The sequence below is a fragment of the Rhamphochromis longiceps genome, linkage group LG13, assembly GCF_057381845.1.
Source record: "Rhamphochromis longiceps isolate RC_006_pf linkage group LG13, R_longiceps_female_GT1.1, whole genome shotgun sequence".
NCBI classification, from domain to species: Eukaryota; Metazoa; Chordata; class Actinopteri; order Cichliformes; family Cichlidae; genus Rhamphochromis; species Rhamphochromis longiceps.
Genome location: NC_140569.1, coordinates 18,959,590 through 18,980,125, shown reverse-complemented (window position 1 = coordinate 18,980,125; position 20,536 = coordinate 18,959,590). Strand labels below are relative to the sequence as shown.

Below are 20,536 nucleotides of genomic sequence, written 5' to 3'. Positions count from 1 at the left end.
GTCAGCTGCACACCTGATCCACCGCACCCCAAAGGTGACCAATTAGATTTAGATCTAGGCCATTCAGGTACAGTGAACTCACTGCCATGCTTAATAAACCAGTTTGAGATCATTTGGTCTTTGTGACATAATTGTTTATGCTACTGAAAGCAGTGTGGTCAAAGGAATGAACATAGTTAGCAACCATACTCAGGTACACAGTGACATTAAACCATGCTCTGTTGGTACTGAGGGGCCTAAAGTGTGCTAAGAAAAAACTCCTAACACCATTGCACCACCAGCCTGAATTTGAAAGAGGCAGAATGGGATCCATGCTTTCATGTTAGTTAAACCATATTCTCACCCTACCATCCAAATATTACAGCAGAAATCGAAACTCATCATTTTTCAATTTTGGTGTGCCTGTGCAAATTATATTCTTAGCTGAAATAAGTGGTACCTGTTTTGGTCTTCTGCTGTTATTACCCATCTGTTTCAAGGCAACATGATGCAACTTCGACTGTAACAAGTGGCTATTTGAGTTACTGTTCCCTACCTATGAGCTTGAAGCAGATAACAGCTCTGAAAGTATTTTCACTTAGAGAGGGTTGTGCTGGAAAATCCCAGCTGATCAGCAGTTTCTGAAATACTCAGACCAGCCCATCTGGCACCACCAACCACAACACAGTCTGAGTCACTTAAAACCATTTTCTTCCTCATCCTGATGTTTGGTTTGAACTTCAGCAGGTCATCTTGACTAAGTCTACATAACTAAGTGTACTGATTTACTGCCATGCAATTGGCATATTTGATCAGGTGTAGCTATCTGCAAAATAACTCCTAAATTCTGACAACTGCTTTACGTGCTATTCAAATTCACAATTCTAAAAATAGGTGATACATTTGTCATATATTTACACATAAATGCTGCTAGAAAACATGTAAAACCACGTTTCACTGGGAATTAGGGGTTATTGTAAAAGAAAAAGTTAAAATACAATTAATTGGCATAAATTTCTTATGTGTCTTAAGTAGCTGACATGACTTATTTCACAGCAACCCAAGGAAAATGAATCACATAACAGTAATTTATGTTAACCCCCATAGCACAAGCAACCTACATTGTTTGATTCAGTCTCTTAAGTAGCAATAACAGGTTCAAATATTCCACAAAGTTAATGGTGCATTTAGATTGAGCTGTAAAAGCTCCGGGAATGCAGCTTTTCGACTATTCAGAAGCCTACAGCACCCTCAAGGGACCAAAGAACACATAACAGGACACGCATCACACTTCCAATATTGTTTGTATATTTCAGCACATAAATATACTCGTGTTCATCATAGCAGAAACATTTCTCTGATGTACAGCCAAAGGATAACAAAAACCATTAAGGCAGGGGAAGCCTGTAAAACATCTGCTGCTGTGAAAGCTGTCAGGGACCATTTAAAGATGTCAAAGTCTAATAACACACTGCTTTCACCTTTGTAGACACACACACACACACACACACACACACACACACACACACACACACACACACACACACACACACACACACACACAAATCCTGTGTGTGTAAGTCAAACGTTTGGCATATACATGAACATGCCATTGCACACAGTGCATTTAGAGTGCAGTGAGGAAAATACTCTGTTTTCAGGCTTTCCTCTTTTTCTTCTGCATTTTCTTTCCAGACAGCGCCCCCTTCTGGGCTCCTCTCACCATGCCCTTGAACTGGCCCTGCAGTTTGGCACGTTTCCTTTGAGAGAATAAATAAAAATATGTTACCAACCAAATTTTTAAACTCCAGAGCTTTCAGAGTTTTACAGATCTACACAGTAACAGCAGCTGCTCATACCTGCGATTGAGCTGGGCCTTCTTCAGAGGGATGTAAGCGTAAGGATCAAGCTTCCCTTTTTTCTTTACATCTCCTTTTCCTTTCTGAGGAATGCAAGACCAAAGAATAACCATTCAGAACTACAGCTCACAACTAGGACCACATCACAGTCCAGTTACTGCTCTCAGACTCACCTTTGATTTGTAATCGGCTCCAAATTCCTGGCCATGTCCGAGGGGTCTGTGGATACCTGAACCTCCAGCTGCGTAAAAAAGAAGACGTATAATTAGTATGACGTGTTTTAAATTGCTTAAACTTTTTTTTAGCAACTTGTTTAAGTTGCTAAAAAAAGTTAATTCAATTTAAGTTACCTTTATATTTCAACTGGGGTTCGATGTCCATTTCATCATCAAAGTTGTCATCATTAAACTTCCTCTTCTGTGACTTTTTCTGAGGGTATTTTGAAAGGACAGAGTAAATAAAATTGTGCTGAAATGTCCCAGAGAAGACAAACTCTGTAGGTTGAAGGTTAAATACTCACACTTTTGACTCCAGCCTCTTCCAGGATGTCCTCCATCTCACCTCCATCTGTGAGGTTTTTTTAAATTGTTATCACTGTCTGATCACACATTAAGCAATGTACGGATCAGCACTGGATCTCACTTACCTTTGTCCTTTACATCCTCATCTTCATCTTCTTTAATGATCAACCGTCCATCTGAGGTCACTTTAAAGCCGTGGTCAGCCTTGGCACTCTTCTTCAGCTCTGGGTTTGTGGCTATGAAACGACAACAAAACTGAGTATACTTTTGTTCAGAAATTAAACTGCAGGCAAAAAGCACCCATTGAAAACAAAACAGATGGTCTTACCTAACACTCTCTGCGAAACCTTAGGATCAAGGAAGTTAAGTGGGTCATCTTCCTCTCCCTCTTTGAGCCAAGCCCGTCCTTTCTGCTGTTTGCCTGCTTTCTTCTGAGCACCGCGAGTCTTTCCTTCATCCTCTGACAAATCACTGTCCGACTCAGCGAGAATCTCCTCGATACTTAAGGGCAGAAAGTTTTTGGTTTTTTAAAGGAAGGAGATGGGCAAATGCATGATGAAAGGCAGGGTTTTATGTTGGGAACAGCGGCCTACCTTTCACCCTTTGCTTTAGGTGCTTCCTGCTCGCTTTCAGAGTCGTCCTGCTCCTCTGTGGCCTGTTTCCGCCTCTTGTTCCGAGCCTCAGCCTTGCGGATGTTTGCTAGCACCTTGTGGTGCTCTGCAGGGAGCATACTCTTCACCAGCTCAAAACTGAGCACACAGCAAGGAAAAAAAAACAAAAACAAAACACACAATTAGAGCCACGAGCTAGCTGACAGAGCCCTGATGGCATCTATAAGAATGTGGTGCCTTTACCCAAATTTTCTGATGAATTTAGTGAAGATGTTCTTCAGCTTTGTTCTGAAGTGCCTTCTCATATCATCCCTAATGTTTCCAATGCCTTCCATCTGAACAAAAACAACAAAATATTTAATAAAATAAAATAATGCAACTCCATTAACTACAATGTACAGTACATACCATGACAGTGACATGCGAGGCCAGGGTCTTGGGGTCCATGATGAAGAGGATGACCTTGATGAAGCCTAAGGCAGCCTTCACTACCTCTCTGGTATGAGACGACAGCAGCAGACAAATGTTTTGCAGCAGCTGCTCCATGGTGGTCAGCTCTATGGAGTCTGAGAAAGAAAAGGAAGCACACTGAATCCAGTCCGAGACTCTAAACCTTGAAATCAACACCACTGAATTGCTGAAAGTCAGCAGGCCTACCTTTGTACTCAAACACAAGGCGTGTGAGAGCCAGCACTGCGCAAGTGATCATGGTGACGGAGCCCGTGAGTCCTGCATACACCATCACTAAATACTGCTCCATGGCATCTGGATCAGAGATGGAAGCGCAACTAATTACAAACCTTTACAATCAAGTTTTTTTGTGGAAAGATTTGGGTCCGTGCAAATTTAGCAGAAACAATATGTATGTATGTTACCTTTAGTATTTCCACAGAAGCGGACAAAAGCATTTCCTATTTCCACCAGCAGATTATAGGCACTCTTACGAGCACCAACAGACACCTCCTTCGTACATATGATCACCTGAAAGACACAACATCCTTATAAAAACTGACAAAAACCAGTAGTCCATCTCTCTGTGTTTGCCAGCACTTGTTTGTGACAATACCTCTGGCAGCAGCGTGGTGATAAAGTCTTTGTGATCTTCATTTAACCTTCTTACGATGTGGCTCAGACACTTAAGTCTCGGCTGTGGAAAAGCAATACAAACAGGAAGATAAAAATCAGACAGCAGTATAAACCAAAATATAAAGTCCCTTTGAGTGTCTCGTTTATTTTACTTCTCTTTCAAACAGCACACTCACCCTTTTTGCAGGTGAAGAGGCGTTTTTCAGAGTCTCAAGCAGCACGACTTTGAGTGTTTCCAGATTGGACATGACAAACAATCTACATGCATCTCTCTCTCCTCCACACATCTCCTCTAGCACACGGTACGCCTTCTTCTGCATGCTTGGCTCTTTTGTCTGAAAAAGAAATAAATCAATTTTTAAAAAAAATGCACCAACAGAGACACAGTTAACAAGAATACTACTCAAGTTTGATGGGTTTAAATCAGAAACTACAAGTGCTCTTACCTCCAGATATGGCCTTATCAGCTCAAAGGTTTTAGTCATGGTGACTTCATCAACACAGGGAGCCATAGCAACGACAAGATCCATCACTGACAGCCTAAAATGCAAATAAAGCCAAAACAAAAAGAATCAATTAGACAATGGAGGATGTTTAGAGGCTTCGTTCCTCAAGCTGTTCCTGATCAGGTTTTGTGTAATTTTCTGCTGAAGGAGACTGCTGGCATCAGAGAGTGAAATCAGAGGTGCACTGGGGTTTTTTCCACCCATACCTAAGTGGATATTGCATAATATCCAAATGAATGACAAGACCCAAGGTTCCCTGAGCAGACTATTACATTTTAAAAAGATGACCAATGTCACTCACTTCTTAATCCTCTGGCTCATGTAGCTCAGTGTATATAAATCACCGATTCAGAAGGAGAGAAGGTGATGGCAAGAGATTCTCATTTATGACTTACCGTATGAACTCATTTGATTCTGCGCTGGTCAACCTCTCTGTGGCTTTTTGCAGGAATGTGCAGATCATCTGAGGGTTGATATTTTTTTTTTATTATTATCATTAGTGATAAACCAGCATAAGAAATATGGCCTATGATGGCCTTGATTGCCTATAAATATATTCATTTCTGTACAAATTCAGATTAGATATGCTGAAATATGTCGTATGAAAAGTACTGGGCCACACATCATATTAAAGAGCTCATTGCAACAAGTCAGGTTATTACATGTCTACAAGTGGCATTGTTGGAAATGGAAACATTTAGGTTACAGAGCAGGCACACTGAGTGCTGAGGCTCATAGTCTGTAAAAGAATCCAAACCACCTCTGCCATTAACATCAGCACAAAAACTGTGTGCCAGGAGCTTCATGGCAAAGTGTAGGTGGCCCAGTACTTCTGACCATATAGTGCATGATCAGCTCTCAATGACTGGAGCACTTCAAAAAGTGTTCAATATGGCAGTAACTGCATGCAATTTAGTGCGAAAGAATGCAAGAAAAATAAGCCGTACTAACCGGCATTTCAGTGATACCCAAATACACTTTGATGGTGTCCAGCACAGCCATCCTGTAGGTTCCAGACTCTCCATTAGCGGGCTGCTGGCTGTACACATTGAAAAGGATGGGCAGGAAATTCTTAGAGAAGCGGCCCACTTCGGCCTTTTCTTCTTCTGCAGTGGAAAAAAAAGGACACAAAACACTGTAAATGAACAAATTTAGAAGATTCAAGTGTTGGGTGACTTGATTTAACCCCCAGATACCTTTTTATCTTTCAATTATTACAACAAGATAAAGGGCATAAAGAAATGATGATCTTGTATTAAGGGACTGTTTCTCTTCCAATTATACAAATCAACTTCTGTCTTTTCTTTTCATGTGAACCTCCAGGCCTCCCATTTTGAAAGCTCTGACCACCAGCGCTGTGGCACTGGCCTCCAAATGTGCTCTTTGTGACAGGCTTCATGGTCTTTTTCTGAATCTTACCTCTATGACTCTGCATCTCACTTCAATTTCATTTTTGTTGTAATCGACTTATATTCAAAGTTTAAGGTGATCCACTGTTGAGACATTTAAGTTCAATAAGTGGATGTTGCTTCTAAAGTTAATGAATAATCATGTTGGATAAACACGATGTTAATATTGACCAAAATACTCAGGGTTATGAATGTTTCCATAATTGAGTAGACATAGGATTATATTGTTCTCTTACTGTTCGACCATGTGTTTTCCTACCTGTTGAGCAGCTTTTGTTGATAATGGTGCGTAGGGCCTGACATACTGTGAGCCTCAGGTCTGGCCGTTCATTGACAGCCATACCAAGAGTGCGGGCAATGCCTTTAAAAGCTGTCAGCACGTCCACAGGGCACGTACAGAAGCCAGGAAGCATGGTCCAAATCTAAAGAAAGAAAAAGAAGAAAGCAACACGCGCTAAAAAATTGTAATAATTCATCAAGTGGTTCTGTTTACTTATTTACATGAAGTTTGTAAAAGTACCTGAAGCTGTAAGGTGTCATAGACTTTGGCCTCCAGTTTTTGCCCTGTTTGCTCCAACTCTACAGCTACAACACAATCACAGAGCAATCTATCAGTACACACAAGCCAGAAAATGCACCTTTGTTCTACCTAACCCTCCAAAGGACCATACCCCTTTTTGTTTACCTCTCTGTTTAAGTGTAGAAGCCAGAGGGAGGAAATAGGAAGTGAAGAAACTAAGATGAGTGTTCTTCACATGATCTCTTATGACTGGGACCAGCCAGCTGCGTGGGAACTCCAAGTCATCGCTGAAGAAAGAAAAAAAAGTTTGTTAATTTGTTAAGCAATAAAAACATCAAGAATACTACTATGTTTGTGTCCTTACTCATAGCCAGTGATGTTGAGAGGCACGGCACCTAGCACCACTTCGGGCCCCATGCTCTCCACAGCTCCTCCTACAGCCAGGTCCAACTCTCCACTGAAGGCAAAATGAGGAGTGGAGCGCAGGTCTGCCAGAGATTGCAGAGACTGTCCAGGACAAAAAAGCATTGAGTTAAGCAAACTTATCTTACTTTGACAGCCTAGTGATCAGCAAAATTTTGTGGCAATACCTTAGTCATGATGGGATGAGCTTGTTTCCCTGCAACTCGATAGAAGCAACCCAGAATCTGCAGCACAAACGGCCAAGAGGCATGGAAGCGATAGGACAATCCTTCTTCTACAATACTGAAACACACATGCACAGCCACAATCGTAATGATGAACATTTATACGTAGTTCCTAAGAACAAAAAGGAAAAAAGACAGACTAGCATGCTTAACACTAGGAAACATACCGAAACATTTTGCAGACATAGGAGGAGTTCCCTGAAGATGCTGTGCCAGTGACGGTGCCCATTTCATCCATAGGAGAGGCAACACATTCAGTCAACAACGTCTGGAAGAGATAACCAGGAATAAATCTTCATCTGGGAGCGTGCACACAAGCATTTACATCATCATCTGCTAAAGATACCCATCTTCATTGTCCCTTACCTTTAATGTGTTGGTGGCTGCAGAAACCACCTGAGTGTGAGGTGACAACAAGCAGGACATCGCAGCAGAAAAGAGGCGAGGGAGATGACCCAAACTCAGAGAACTCTGCAAACTAGACGACAAGGATGTTGTGGACCAACAGTCGGACTGGAAAATGCACAGTTATGGGAATCTGTTGTACTGTTTTCATTTATTACCTCGCCAGGTGAATGTGCGCTTTCTCCATGACAGCAAGCCAAGCGAGCAGCGGCTGTAAATCATTCTCACTGGGCAGGTAATCGTACAGAGCCTGGAGATAAGAGATGACAATTGAGTTTTCACACCAAGCTTTGTATTATAACTAAAAATTGAACTTTAAAAATCTTGTTTGGTTTATGTTCACTCACAGTGATGATCTGTGCGTTGAGTTCTGGTGAGAGCGTCGAAGCATTGGGCTTCCCGCTGAACAGCTGATGAAAGGCCTGCATGGCACTAGCGGTCACCAACTACAGTCAGAGACATCGACAACTATATTTGAGTATCCACGATGATGAACAAGGGGGATTTGGCAGCACCTATGAATATTTTTGTGTTCTCACCACATGACTGAGTGTCATCACTCGCAGCAGAGTCTCACAACAGGACTTGACAGCTCCCAGAGGAAACGTCCCCATCAGCTCCTTCAAAAGGCCAAGCACATGGAGTGCGGTTGTGTCCTCTTTACTGCCTATGGGGAAAAACACAAACATTACCCACAACCTGCTGGACAGCCATAGAGTCGCACAAATCTTCATCATATAGAGAACAACCCGCGGTCCTAATAAACCTGTTGTCTCACCTCCTGCTTGCTCCATTTCTTTTGTGCAGAATTTGGCTGTGGTAACTGCAGCAGGATGATGGGCTGGAGCATTTTCTGTAAACAGGAAGTCACTGCCTCTAAGAATGGAGCAAACACCTTGCTGTGCTGCTTTACGGACCTGAAAGGAAAAAAATTCAATGGCACAAATGTCCTCACTTTTAGTATTTCACTGAATGTTTAATACAGCTGATGAGCAGTAAATCCAAGACAGACTGAACGCATCTGTTTAGTGTGGCTGAGCAGTTACGAGCAGGTTGGTGGGACTCGCCTTAGGCTTGTTGTGCACTGTGAAGCTGAGAAGGCCATGGTAAGCCTGGAGAGTAGATGGGTAAGTCCACACAGATGCGTCCTGCTTCCTCAATAGAGTGGCCAGACATGACAGTATCTGCAGAGGAGAAAAATAACAAAGCTAAGAATTGCTGCAGTTGTCAAAAGAAGAGCCAAACAGACACAGAAACAAGCCCACTTACCCATCTGAGTGCCGAGGTAGTGTCAGATGTGGCCTGTTTGGACATGACATCCATCAGAGCCTTGGTGGTGTCGGAAAACTTCGACTTGAGGACCGGAGCAGGAACACTAAGGAATGCAACACGTCAAGCAGATGGAAAAATGCAACACACCAGTTGAATTTATTGTGGACATTATAAGCCACGCTTATATATCTTAACACTTTAAGGACTTTCTCTACTTTCTGTCGATGGCGGGTGGAGAATATCATCAGTTAACCTAACACGCATGTCTCTGAACTGTGAGAAGAAGCCTAAGTAAACCCACGGTTGAGAGACCGTGCAAACTCAAGAGAGAGAGAAAAAAAAAGTCCCAAGCCAGGGTTCAAACCAGGAAACTTCTTATTGTGAGGAAACAGTGCTGCTTAGTGGAGTAACATTTAAGTATTTGGGTCCTACCGTTTCATGACAAGGTTGAGGAGGTATGCCACTGCAGCCTGGGATTCTGCTGTATCCACAACCTCCAGGGTGGTCATCTTAGGGGAAAATAAGATTTAGTGGATTTTGAAAAACAAAACCTTGATTTACGTTGCCTTTCGAGCAAACCACACCATAAAATCTAAAAGAATCTTTTTAAAAAAAGCACTCACCAAAGCAGCAAAGTACTCTGTTTCAGTCTCCTTCCCACCTTGACTGCGGATCACTTCAGTAACGGCTGCCAACACGGCACAGATCTGTAGAAGACAACGTTAGAGCTGCAGGGAAGCTCACTGTCCAGCTTTGCTCACAATATAAACAGCACACAAACTAAAATGTTATCAATAAATGGCCCATCATAAAAGTGATGCCCACCTCTTTGTGTGCAGCTGAATTAGACTCCCAGAAGCGCTGCACCTTTCTAAAGGTAAGGTTGGAGCAGTCTGATAGGCCACTGAGGAAGGTACCCGAACTTCTTTGTGATACAGCCTCTTCTGGCTCTTCTTCCATGGCGGCATCTTTACGAGTGCCGATCTCCAGCGGACCGGCCTGCAGCTCATTGTGAAGCTTGAGAGCATCGATTGTGAGATCACTCTTTCCTGTGGGGTTAAAACAAAAAACAAAAACTGAATTTTAAAACCTTATTACACCAAATTCTGACCCCAAATTAGACATGGAGACAGATGTGCAAGAAAGCGCGACCTTTAGTTTTTCCCTTTGACTGACGGATTACCTAACCTCACCTGCACAAGCATGTGGTTGACTTGGGAAAAAAAAACAAAAAAATCAATTAACCTTCCCAAAGAGGAGGAGACCAAGCTGCTTTTTATTTAGGCATGCTAACTGTGAACCACTACCAAATCAACCAGTCAATCATAGTTGCATGCCACCAAACCTATCATCTAATTTTCCATGCATGCATGCTTTTTCAGACATTTCCAAAACAGTAAAGACAATCCCAAAGTATTGGAGCCTTTGCACACCTTAGTCCGATGCAACCAGTTTTCCTATTTTGTTTCTACAATATGTTCAGACTCAATAATAAAACAGCTGATGCTGAAAATATGTACAGGCCAACCTTTTAGTCTTAGGAAAAAAACTGAGCAGGAATCAATAAAGTGAATTGACAGTCTGAACTTAGATCACCACTGACGACAACAATATCTTACCAATAACCATCCTAACTATTGCTACACTATTCTTTAGTTACTTTGGACTCTCATAATTAAGCAGACCAGATAAGTAAAGGGGACGCTTCACCCAGTGTGCTGATGTAAATACTCAAATCACAGCTGGATGTTCAAACCTAAACATGCTGTTGCTCATACAATCAGCTGGCTACAGAGCCAAAACAACCACATTTGCGTCTAATAACTGACAAACTTTGCACATTTATTGTAAAGCACATCTTTTCTAGGCTTAATAGGTGCAGGGCAGATACTTTTACACAACTAAAGATGATAGCTTGGTCTTTGAGCTCCAAACACACAAGTAGCTGTTGCTCTAAAACTAAACTGACATACAAGTTATTTAACCTGACAAAAAGATATAGATGTGGCGATATGACGTTAAAGTTTCTGCCAGCAGCTTGAATGTGGCTGCTGATTGTGTCAAAACCTAGAAAGATTAAATGGCTAACGCTAGCCGGAGACCCACGTGTAGAGGGAACGCTTACCGGTGGGTCGGCTGAAGAAGCGGCTTTTAGCAGCCTGACGGAAGCGACTCGTCTGCGGGTTAGAGTCGCTGCTGTGTCCTTTTTTCCACCGTTTGAGCTTCGACGCCGTCCCAGAGCGAAGTTTCCCCGATTTCACCATTTTCGGGACTGAAAATAATCACGTTACACCAACTGTGCCCGATTCTGTCGCCTACCAAACTACGTCACAGCTTTGCTCACGTGTCACAAGTTATGTTTCCTGAAGATGGCGCTGTCCACCACAGACAGCGTGAATAACACGAGCCTACGGTCCATGACTGCAACTACCCTGACTGCCATCGTCTAAAGAGAGATATGACCTCTTCTGCAGATAAAGGAAACCCGTGACCTTAATTTAAGTATAGCTTTGTCAGGTGTGGCATATAAAACCATATAAAAAGAACGATGATACAAAAATACAGCCAGTCATTACACCCGTCTGCCATTTTAGGTACACATTTTCAACTGCTTTATCACAAACATCTTATCAGCCAATCACATGGCAGCAACTCAGTGTATTTAGGCATGTAGACATGGTCATGATGACCTGCTGAAGTTTAAACCAAGCATCAGAAAGGGGATGAAAGGAGATTTAATTGACTTTGAAGGTGGTGTGGTTCTTGGTGTCAGATAGGCTGGAATGAGTATTTCAGAAACTGCTGATCTGCTGGGATTTTCCTCACACAAACATCTCTCTTACAGATGATGGCCTGAAAAAAAGAAAATCTAGTGAGCAAAAATGTCTTGTTGATGCCAGAGATCAAGGGAGAATGGAGGACATGAAGGTAACATAACTCAGATAATGTATGCAGAAGAGCATCTCTGAAGGCACAACATAGAGATGGGCTACAACAGCAGAAGACCAGCTGGTGACAATCCTGCGATGCAAGAACAGTCACACGGGCTTACCAAAGTTGCACGATCAAAGATTATAGAAATGCTGCATGGTTTGATGAGTCTCGGTTGCTACTGTGTTATTCAAGTGGTAGGGCCAGAATTTAGCGTAAACAACACAAAAGCATGGATCCATCCTGCCTTGTATCAATGATTCAGGCTGCTGCTGGTCGTGTAATGATGTGGGGGTTATTTTCTTGGCACACTTTGGGCCCCTTAGCACCAACTGAGCATCATTTAAATGTCAGCGCCTACCTCAGTATTGTTAACCATATTATGACCACAGTGACAGTGAGTTAACTGAGAGATTTTCATCAACTAAAGGGGGTCCAACCCTTATTGGGAACATCCAGTTCCAATTGCAGATCTTGGTGCCAATAAATAAATAAAAAGAACAACTTTAAATTTATAATATTTATTAAGTTATTCAAGTACAGTGAGCATCATATTTGTACATCAAACTACACCTTCTTGTTCATAGTGATAAAATTAAAAAAGCAAGTCTGGTCATCTCTTATTCCCTTTAAAAAAGGTGCCTTCATTACATTCCCTGTCTTTACCATGAATGTACAGTAGTGAAATGAAAACAGTGTGCACACGAGCAAACAACATACAGTGAACGTTTCTACTACCTAAACAGATGAAAGTAAAAGAGTTAGAAAGAAAGATTTTTGTCTAGATTCTGAGGTGAACCATATTTAATTTATTCATAAGCACCAGAACAAACAAACATGACAAGAAGGGAAACCCATGTAAACAACAAAGCTGTGAGTTCATGGCTTCACAAATAGACGGACACTGGGATGTGCATCTTAGGGCTCTACTTTTCACCTAAAGTGTTTCAGTGCTTTTTTCCCCATTTGGAAAAAGGAAAAATAGAAAAAGGAGCAATACAAAAAGCAATATATTTTTATATAAAAATGTACACAAAATTCCACCGCAGAATTAACTGGACAGTAATGTCACCAACTCCTGTTCCAGCAGCCCACCTCTGTCACATTCATGATCTTTTCTTCACCTTGCTTTATTTGCCTCAGTTAGTTATGACTGAGGGATTTATATTGACAATCACTTGGACGACAAATTCCTTTTGGATTTTAGTATCTTGCAGGCGAGTCTTGTCGGTCAGAAGCTTCCCAGAAAAGAACCACCTCTGGCGGGACACATCAATTTCTTCCTGTTCTTCTAGTAACTTCTTTAGCTCAGCGATGGTGTCTGCCATGCTGGCTGTGAGACGCACATCCTTTCCTAAGGGAGAAGTAGAGTTGACACAGATCTTTTTATCCAGGTAAAAAAATCTCATTTCCAACAATCCATGCATAACGTGATTTTTAGAGATATACAGATGCATAATTCCAAGTCTTACCAGTTGATAATCGCACCCGTAGCTGGAACTCTTCTCTGCTCGGAGAGGGCTGAGATTGTTTTTGCGTCGATTCGGAAACCTTGCTGTCGCTGGATGTTTCAGTGATGAGGTTGACAGGCGGGGCTAAAGTGTACGCTGGGAGCTGATAGCGGTTGCCCAGCTCATCGTAACACTCTGTGAGAGAGCCTGCAGAAGAGAAATAACCCAGATAAACAACCAGTTAAAAAAACCAAAAAAAAAAAAAAAACCCTTATCCCTCTCCACAACATACACAACTTTAACCTTGAGCTACACATGTCCCCTCATTTCAACTGTTAAGAAATCCTGTCTGAGCATCACTTTTCTTCCATTAGTAGCAGTTAAAAGCAGATGAGCATGTGAGAAGACTATGTGAGGACTGCTTTTTTTTTCCAGCTAACACCACCAGGGCTTTCAGTGCATCAGACCACTCACAGTGGTCATGCAGTACTGCGACTATTATGTAACTACTACAACAGTAATCTCTGCACAGTTGATGGGATTCAGCAAACTGTTCTTTGACTTTTACAAATGATTACAGTGAGCTCTGCATTTACAATGGGAGGTCTAGTCCACTTACAGCGTATAATTTATAGCCAAATTATGCTTTCATATCTCAAAGGGGATTTTGTGTATGTGTGTTTGCATACCATGTGGTAATGTAATGCAGGCACCATCCACGATAGCCTGCGCTAGCTCCAGGTCATTGCACTCTGCAGCCAGGGCTGCTGCTCTGAGTGCGTCCCAGATTTCCTTGCGTCCATCAAAGGCCGGCGCTGTATCCCAAAATTCATCCCTCTTGCTCCTGAGCTGGCCCTCAGTCATCGGGTACTCACTCTTCCATTTTGGACGCTCTTTCTTTAGAGGCTCATTGCGTCCTTAACAAAAAGAGAGGGAGGGGTAAAAAAAAAAAAAAAAAAAAAAAAGAGAGGTGTTTAATCTAATTTTACAGACTGCTCTAAGAAATGACCAAGAGACTGTGACCCAGAAATAATCCGGGCTACGCTTTTGAAAACAACTTCTAGTTTATAAAAAGTAAAACAACAAACAAACAAAGAAAAAAACTTTGTTGCTAATTTATTCTAATTACATAATAAAGAGATTACATGGTGCGAATCCAGGTATCTGGTAGTAAACTACTTATTACGTCGATGTCTACTAAAGTGGATAAGGACATCACTGCTCCAAAAAAAACGCCTGAGCTCTGTACTATTACATCAGACAGCCAAGGTCAGGAAATATTTTTGTTTTACTCTGATGTGAAGTGTCCTTAAAAGAATGTAGGTATAAATGCACTGAATGCATTAAATGTTCTTGGTTTGAGTCATGTAAACACAAAAAGGGACAAAAAGCTCATCTTAATACCTTGTACACACACACACACCACAGTCACTATCTGTGATATTTAGCAGTTTCTGCATAGGCTGACTATAGCCAGTAACCAAAATGCGCTTTTTTTTGGTCTTGTTCTTTCGTTTTCTTTAAATCAGAGCTCCAGCAGCAGTATTTTGTACACCTACTGCAGGTGTTTCTTTGCTAGCTATTGGTGTATAGCTGCAGTACTGGTATACCAAAAAGTCAATTTGCTTCACAGAGAGAGGAAAATCAAAGTGATTATTTATAGTGCTGTGGATTACTGCAGTGGCCAGTAATACACACATGCGCACGGACAGGCGCTCACTCACAAGCAAACACCAGTGGATTATAGGCAGTAAGCAGGTCCCACATAACAGGATTTATCTGTGCCTATCCCTTAAGGCATTGGATAGAAAGATGACAACCCTTTAGCCAATGAAAGGCAGCCAACAGACACAGATCTGCCACTGCACGCACGCATAAATACAAACACAAAGCCACTACAACTCAATTACACTGTCACTTTATCGAATTACGGAGTGTTTACAAACTGCTGCAAAGCGTGGTTTTGTCCCTTTCAAACCTGATTTTCCAACAAGATCAAAGGAAGCCTTTATAAAATCTTAAATAACATTTAGCAATGATACACATCCCAATAGACATAGATATTAAAGACATCTTCTGTAGCACTGATCTAGAAACCAGCTGAAATATTATAACACTGACCACACAGTACAAGAGGCCTCAAAACATTGTTACTAAATTCCAATGTAAAATTATGTTTTGAGTTATATGACAAATTTGCTAATTTCAGTTGGTGAATTCCCCCAAAATTTGTCTGGTTGAATTAAATTTGTACATAGACACCTTAATCCTAAAGACCGATAACAAAATGAGCACATATGGTTATATTAAATGTATTCTTTTGAACTGCTTATTAAGTTATTCTGCCATTTATTACTGTTTTTTACTCATTAAAATTTTTTACATTTAAGTTGTTTACTTTATTCTGTCTCATGTGATTTATATTCCTCCCACATTACCCTTAGGATTGAATTAAACAGACATGTCCAGCCTGAGCACATCAGAATGTTAAAGCTTTGCAAGTTCATTTATATCAAACTTTCAGCCTGAGCTTTCACGCAGAAGTACGACATTTATATTATTTATAATTTACACTTTATGCATTAAAAATGACGTGCAAACTGGAACTGTCCCACACTTCTAAACCCATGAGCAGAATACCCCTAAAATCTAGAGACAGCTATATAAAATGATGCCACCCTGTTCCAGTGTTTGCAGCTTTATTATATTCTTTGCTTTTACTTCTCTTACAAAAACATTTATTTTTAGCCCGTGTAATGTTGATTATGCAGCCAGGCACACATGCAAAACTAAATTAACATGCCAGCCAAACAAATGCAAATTAGATTGTTTGTCTGGAATCCTAACAAGTGACCCTGCCAGTAGACATGGGAAAATACACAGTGACAGTTTTGGGATTGTGCAAGTCTAAGACTTTCAGAATGAGAGTGCAGAACAAAACATGCCAGATTTTATTTCCTGGTTGTACATTTTGTTACATAACAGTATGTACAAGCATTTTTGCTTTGGTTGTGTTTACTAGATTGAAGCAGATGCAATCAGTGCTTAGTGATGACGACCTACAAAATATAAAAATGTTTCATCCACCTCGCTGCTGTACTCAGTTTGTCAGTGTTAGTGTTTGCGTAGAGGGAGATCAGATTTGACAGCATGTCCTTTAGCTGTAAGACTAGCTCCCTGGAAAGATTAGCACTTTAAACTGAAGCGAGTGAGCAAGTTTGACTTTCCTGAGCTAAAATGTGCAGGTGGAAGTAAAAAAAGAAAAGAAAAAAAGAATGGTACAAGTAAATCTCTGCAATAACAGGAATGAGATTAAAAGGTCTAATGTAGACCTGCTGCTTATGCAGTATGATTTTATATATCATTTTAAACAACCACTATAAGCAGGATCTGTGAGCAGTGTTGTATCTACCTACTGTAAAATGTGCATGTAATACTAAGTTCATAATAACTGTATAATAGATAATAGAAAAATACACAAAGTCAGATATGTCAACATCTGTGCAAGTAAAAAAATGATCAACAAAGTCTTCATACATTTAAGATACATTTAAGGTGCAAAAGCTTTGCAGCTTTTACACCTTAAATGTTTTAACTAATAAAATGATGATCCATTAAAGCAGGCTTTAATGGATCATCATGAAAGTATTAAAGTCAAAGGCAGCACTGAAGATACAATTTGATTTTCATTTGTTATTGTAAATCAGTTTTTCAGCTGCGCTTCAAATGCTAATTTACCAATTACCACTACATAATGGGATTATAACAGCAAAAACATTAGTAAAGACTATAACACATACCCCTCTGGGGCATTTTATTGCACCCAGAGTAACTTTTTCCACCCCTGACAAAAATCTATACTTACTTTTAAGCAAAATCTTCAAAGGGGAATTTGGAACCTGATAGTAATTGTATTCCCTTGAGTTTGGTACTCCCATTGCTCTTCTGTCGCTGAGGTTTGATATGCGCCAAACTGCTGTACATCAAAAATCCTTAACGATGAGCTACAGTGAACGATCCCGAGGAAGAGGACAGTCTCCGCTCGGTCGGACCAGCTTGAAGAAACAAATGCCTGATCTAGTTCACCAAGCTGCGCAGACTAAGAATCACAGCTCTGCTAATCATTGTTACATTTCCCCAGTTGCTGAAAAATGACTGATCCCCCACCACTTTTATCCCCTTCTACTAACAAACACACCACAACCCCAAAATAACTTTGAATCAATTCATGGAAACAGGTAGAATATAGGAGGAGAGCAAGTTGAGTGTCCTTGGCAGAAGGTGGCGTCTTTACACAAGAGCCCTAATCCTATCAGCTCTATTTAGAGCTGGGATAAAAATACTCAGAGGCAAAGTGCTAAACCTATTAGCACACAATAAACCGTTGTCAGACAATTACAGTCTGATTCAAAGGAAAGCCAATGTCTACTTCGAGGAAATGTCCTGAACAGGCGATTCTTTTTCTTTTCTAAGGCTGTGATAATTATAGAAATACGATGCTACTTTCTCACAACTGACAATGAGGCAGTTCATTGAATTTCACCAAACTGTGAGGTCTGAGCTTATGATGGTGATCGAAATGTCTAAGAGGTCATGCCTGTCTTGCAGGTAATGTATTTCCTTCTGCATATGAATGTGTTTTGCACATAAAGCACATCATGTACCAAGTAGGTCAATCTCTGATTGAAAAAATCTCTGTTGAGGCTCCTGCTGCTGCTCAATGCATAATGAATGGCAGTCTAGCGCAGCACACAGCACACAGGCTCTGTGAATGGATTGAACAGTGTTTATATAATCTGTCCTATCAGGCCAGGTCCTTAAACCCAGATTAGACACATGACTAAGCCACGACACATTTAACACCTGAAACTATAAGTATTCAGAATAACAAAGGTGTAGCTAGGATGCAACACCTGAAACCCTGAGGCTTTATCTTACAGCCCATCTGGCAGGTGCTACATGAATGTATATGTAGTGTAAATAAAAATGCAGAAAGTGTCTCGTTGTATTGGTTGAATTCAATGACAGTAAGTCCCATTATTATGTAGTGTTTAACTGATGTGCTTAAATACATCACTATACAGTAATCTCCCTACCGCGATGGTAATATTGGAAAATAATAATTTAATACAAAAGTGCTGGTCAAGGAGGAATATTAGAAGGGTCACTCAAGCTCAAGAGTTACATCACCACAAACTGCAAGTCAGCAAAGATGTAGAGAAAGCCATTGCTGGTTTGTGCTTTGCGGACATGATGTCCTAAGTATGAAGCTGCACTTATTTCAACATCTGCGAAGCCAATGTCCAGCTTCTTACCTCCGCGTTTTTTGCTCCTTGTCGAGTTTCGGGCACTCCCTTGTCCATCCATCCTACTCCTCCCCACACAGCCTCCCATCACTGTCCCTACATTTCAGATCAAGGAGAAATCTGTCATATTTTACATATTTTCGAATATAAACGCTTTGAAATGAACGTGCAATAATGTCACATAAATAAACTGTTGGTAATGATGTGAAATTAAGTGCCTTATATGAAAAGCACCATCAGGGAATGACAGCTCAGCACGCCTTGTTCTTATGAGGTCAGACGAGCTGATGTGTTTACGTCACGTGTACCGCCAGCTGACGGGGACACGCGCCTGAAGCTAATGCCAGCTGATTATTGCCCACGCACGCGTCCAGAGTTGTGTTTTTGCACTCTTACATTTTTTTAATGAATCCAAATCAATGCATATATTTATTTTACATACCGGAAATCCAGTCTGCTAGATTATGCATTCGTCTGCAGTTTGCCTGCCACATCCGAACTTCAGGTGAAGTTAGAGTCTCACGCGACGATTAGCAGAAGAGGTAATCAGCCAAGTAGGAGGACAGGCACAGACCCAGTGTGTCTGTGCAGAGGCGATGTGTCCAGGTGGCCTCTGCAGAGCCTTTAGTAAATCTCAGCCGTTTCTCCAAAAATATGCGATCAGTATCCACATTTCCTCCAAATCATAGTGTACACAGCCTACCAACACAATCCGTCCACACTGATCCAGAATTAAAGACTTGCAGTCTGTACGCATGCGTAACTTAGAGCGGTCGCGTCAGAACAAGACAGGAAACTGCTAAACCGCTCCTTCGGGATAATAGGATGGCTGAAACATAATTTAGCCGTCTTTTAACCACCATTTAGAGTTTGAAACGACAGGAAAATGTCTCTAAAATAAGTCCTGTCAAAGACAAAACCTTTAAAATGAATTTATTGGGTTATTGCACAATATATTGTTACATTTTTCAACTGGGGTTTTATTCTGAAATGAATGGCGGAAGTTTTATTTATCATTCTTAGGTTAATTGATGCTATACTGTGGTCTCCATAAAACGTGACATTTCTACTACAAACAACTGCAGTTTTAGTTAATTCAAGAAAAACACCACCGGCACAACTGTTACTCATCTATCTACAGTTTCAACTACATGAAAGTGCACAATCTGTCACATACAAATATGCTATTTCAACAAAGTTTCCGAAGAAAAACTAATCAAGCTTCTGAAATTTACAGCCTGTTCGGTCTATTTTGGTGGGTGGGTGCTCCCCTCCACAACACTGAATCTGAGTAACATGTTGCCTAACAAAGTGTGAAACACTAAATCAGTGTGGGACAGCTCATCTGACTAAGGTGTCCACAAACTGTGAATATGTTAAATCCTGACTAATCCTGTATTTGTGTTGTGAGTAATTAGTAGTTATGAATAACTATGGATGAATGCATAAAATGTGTAAATGTGTGTAACATTCTTGCGTTTTCTAACTTTTATAATCGGGGACTGTTGTTGTGATTTGGCGCTGTGTAAATAAAATTGAATTGAATTTTAAAATGAACCACTCACAGACAGTTGTGTGTAGACCTCTCGCAAGCATCTTATTTTATTTTTTTTTATTTTTTCCTATATTTAGGTGACAGCACACAGACTGTCCACATTGAAATATCTAAATTTGCTATACGAGGACATCAGTGACAGTTTCAGGGCGTGAACATCATTCTACAACCAACTGACTCCCATCAACCCACACCTGTAGGACACACCTGCACAAATATAAAGGCATCTCTGTTACAAGTTATTGTGTTGTGAGCTAACATTTGCAGACAACATCCCCAACCTGTTTTTCTTAGCAGTGCGCCCAAGTGAATCACAGAGGTCACAAAAGCTTTAAAAATGTCAGCCTGCTCCAGAGTTTCCTATAGTTTGTAGTCTCCTGTCTATATCAGTGGTTTATTTCATGATGAGCAGTGTTTACAAGCTATAGCTTTTAAAAGTTAATCAGGAGCAATGAAAAAATAGCTTTTACTCCATTTT

General features: G+C 40.8%; 2 protein-coding genes across 4 annotated transcripts; both read right to left on the bottom strand.

Moving 5' to 3' along the window:
- Positions 1–1,264: 1,264 nt before the first annotated feature.
- Positions 1,265–11,154, bottom strand: rrp12 (ribosomal RNA processing 12 homolog). Its single transcript, XM_085428205.1, has 34 exons — positions 10,941–11,154; positions 9,641–9,864; positions 9,439–9,522; positions 9,248–9,324; positions 8,813–8,918; positions 8,611–8,727; positions 8,322–8,460; positions 8,083–8,210; positions 7,891–7,989; positions 7,702–7,793; positions 7,505–7,616; positions 7,306–7,406; positions 7,082–7,196; positions 6,856–6,998; positions 6,657–6,778; positions 6,492–6,556; positions 6,231–6,393; positions 5,514–5,668; positions 4,958–5,025; positions 4,503–4,596; positions 4,233–4,391; positions 4,037–4,117; positions 3,846–3,951; positions 3,628–3,735; positions 3,379–3,536; positions 3,214–3,305; positions 2,953–3,108; positions 2,688–2,860; positions 2,485–2,595; positions 2,359–2,405; positions 2,189–2,267; positions 2,012–2,079; positions 1,839–1,921; positions 1,265–1,739 (listed from the first exon to the last, which is right to left on the bottom strand). The coding sequence occupies exons 1-34, from the start codon at positions 11,077–11,079 to the stop codon at positions 1,637–1,639; spliced, it is 3,867 nt and encodes a 1,288-aa protein (XP_085284331.1). The 5' UTR covers positions 11,080–11,154; the 3' UTR covers positions 1,265–1,636.
- A 1,125-nt stretch (positions 11,155–12,279) lies between these two features.
- ubtd1a (ubiquitin domain containing 1a) lies at positions 12,280–19,242 on the bottom strand. Of its 3 annotated transcripts, XM_085427566.1 has the most exons (5): positions 18,946–19,242; positions 18,513–18,599; positions 13,887–14,114; positions 13,219–13,404; positions 12,280–13,100 (listed from the first exon to the last, which is right to left on the bottom strand). In XM_085427566.1, the coding sequence occupies exons 1-5, from the start codon at positions 18,995–18,997 to the stop codon at positions 12,886–12,888; spliced, it is 768 nt and encodes a 255-aa protein (XP_085283692.1). In that variant the 5' UTR covers positions 18,998–19,242; the 3' UTR covers positions 12,280–12,885. The 3 variants fall into 3 exon arrangements, with proteins under 3 accessions (XP_085283692.1, XP_085283694.1, XP_085283693.1); XM_085427568.1 differs by lacking the exon at positions 18,513–18,599; XM_085427567.1 differs by lacking the exons at positions 18,513–18,599; positions 18,946–19,242 and adding an exon at positions 17,063–17,464.
- Positions 19,243–20,536: the final 1,294 nt, after the last annotated feature.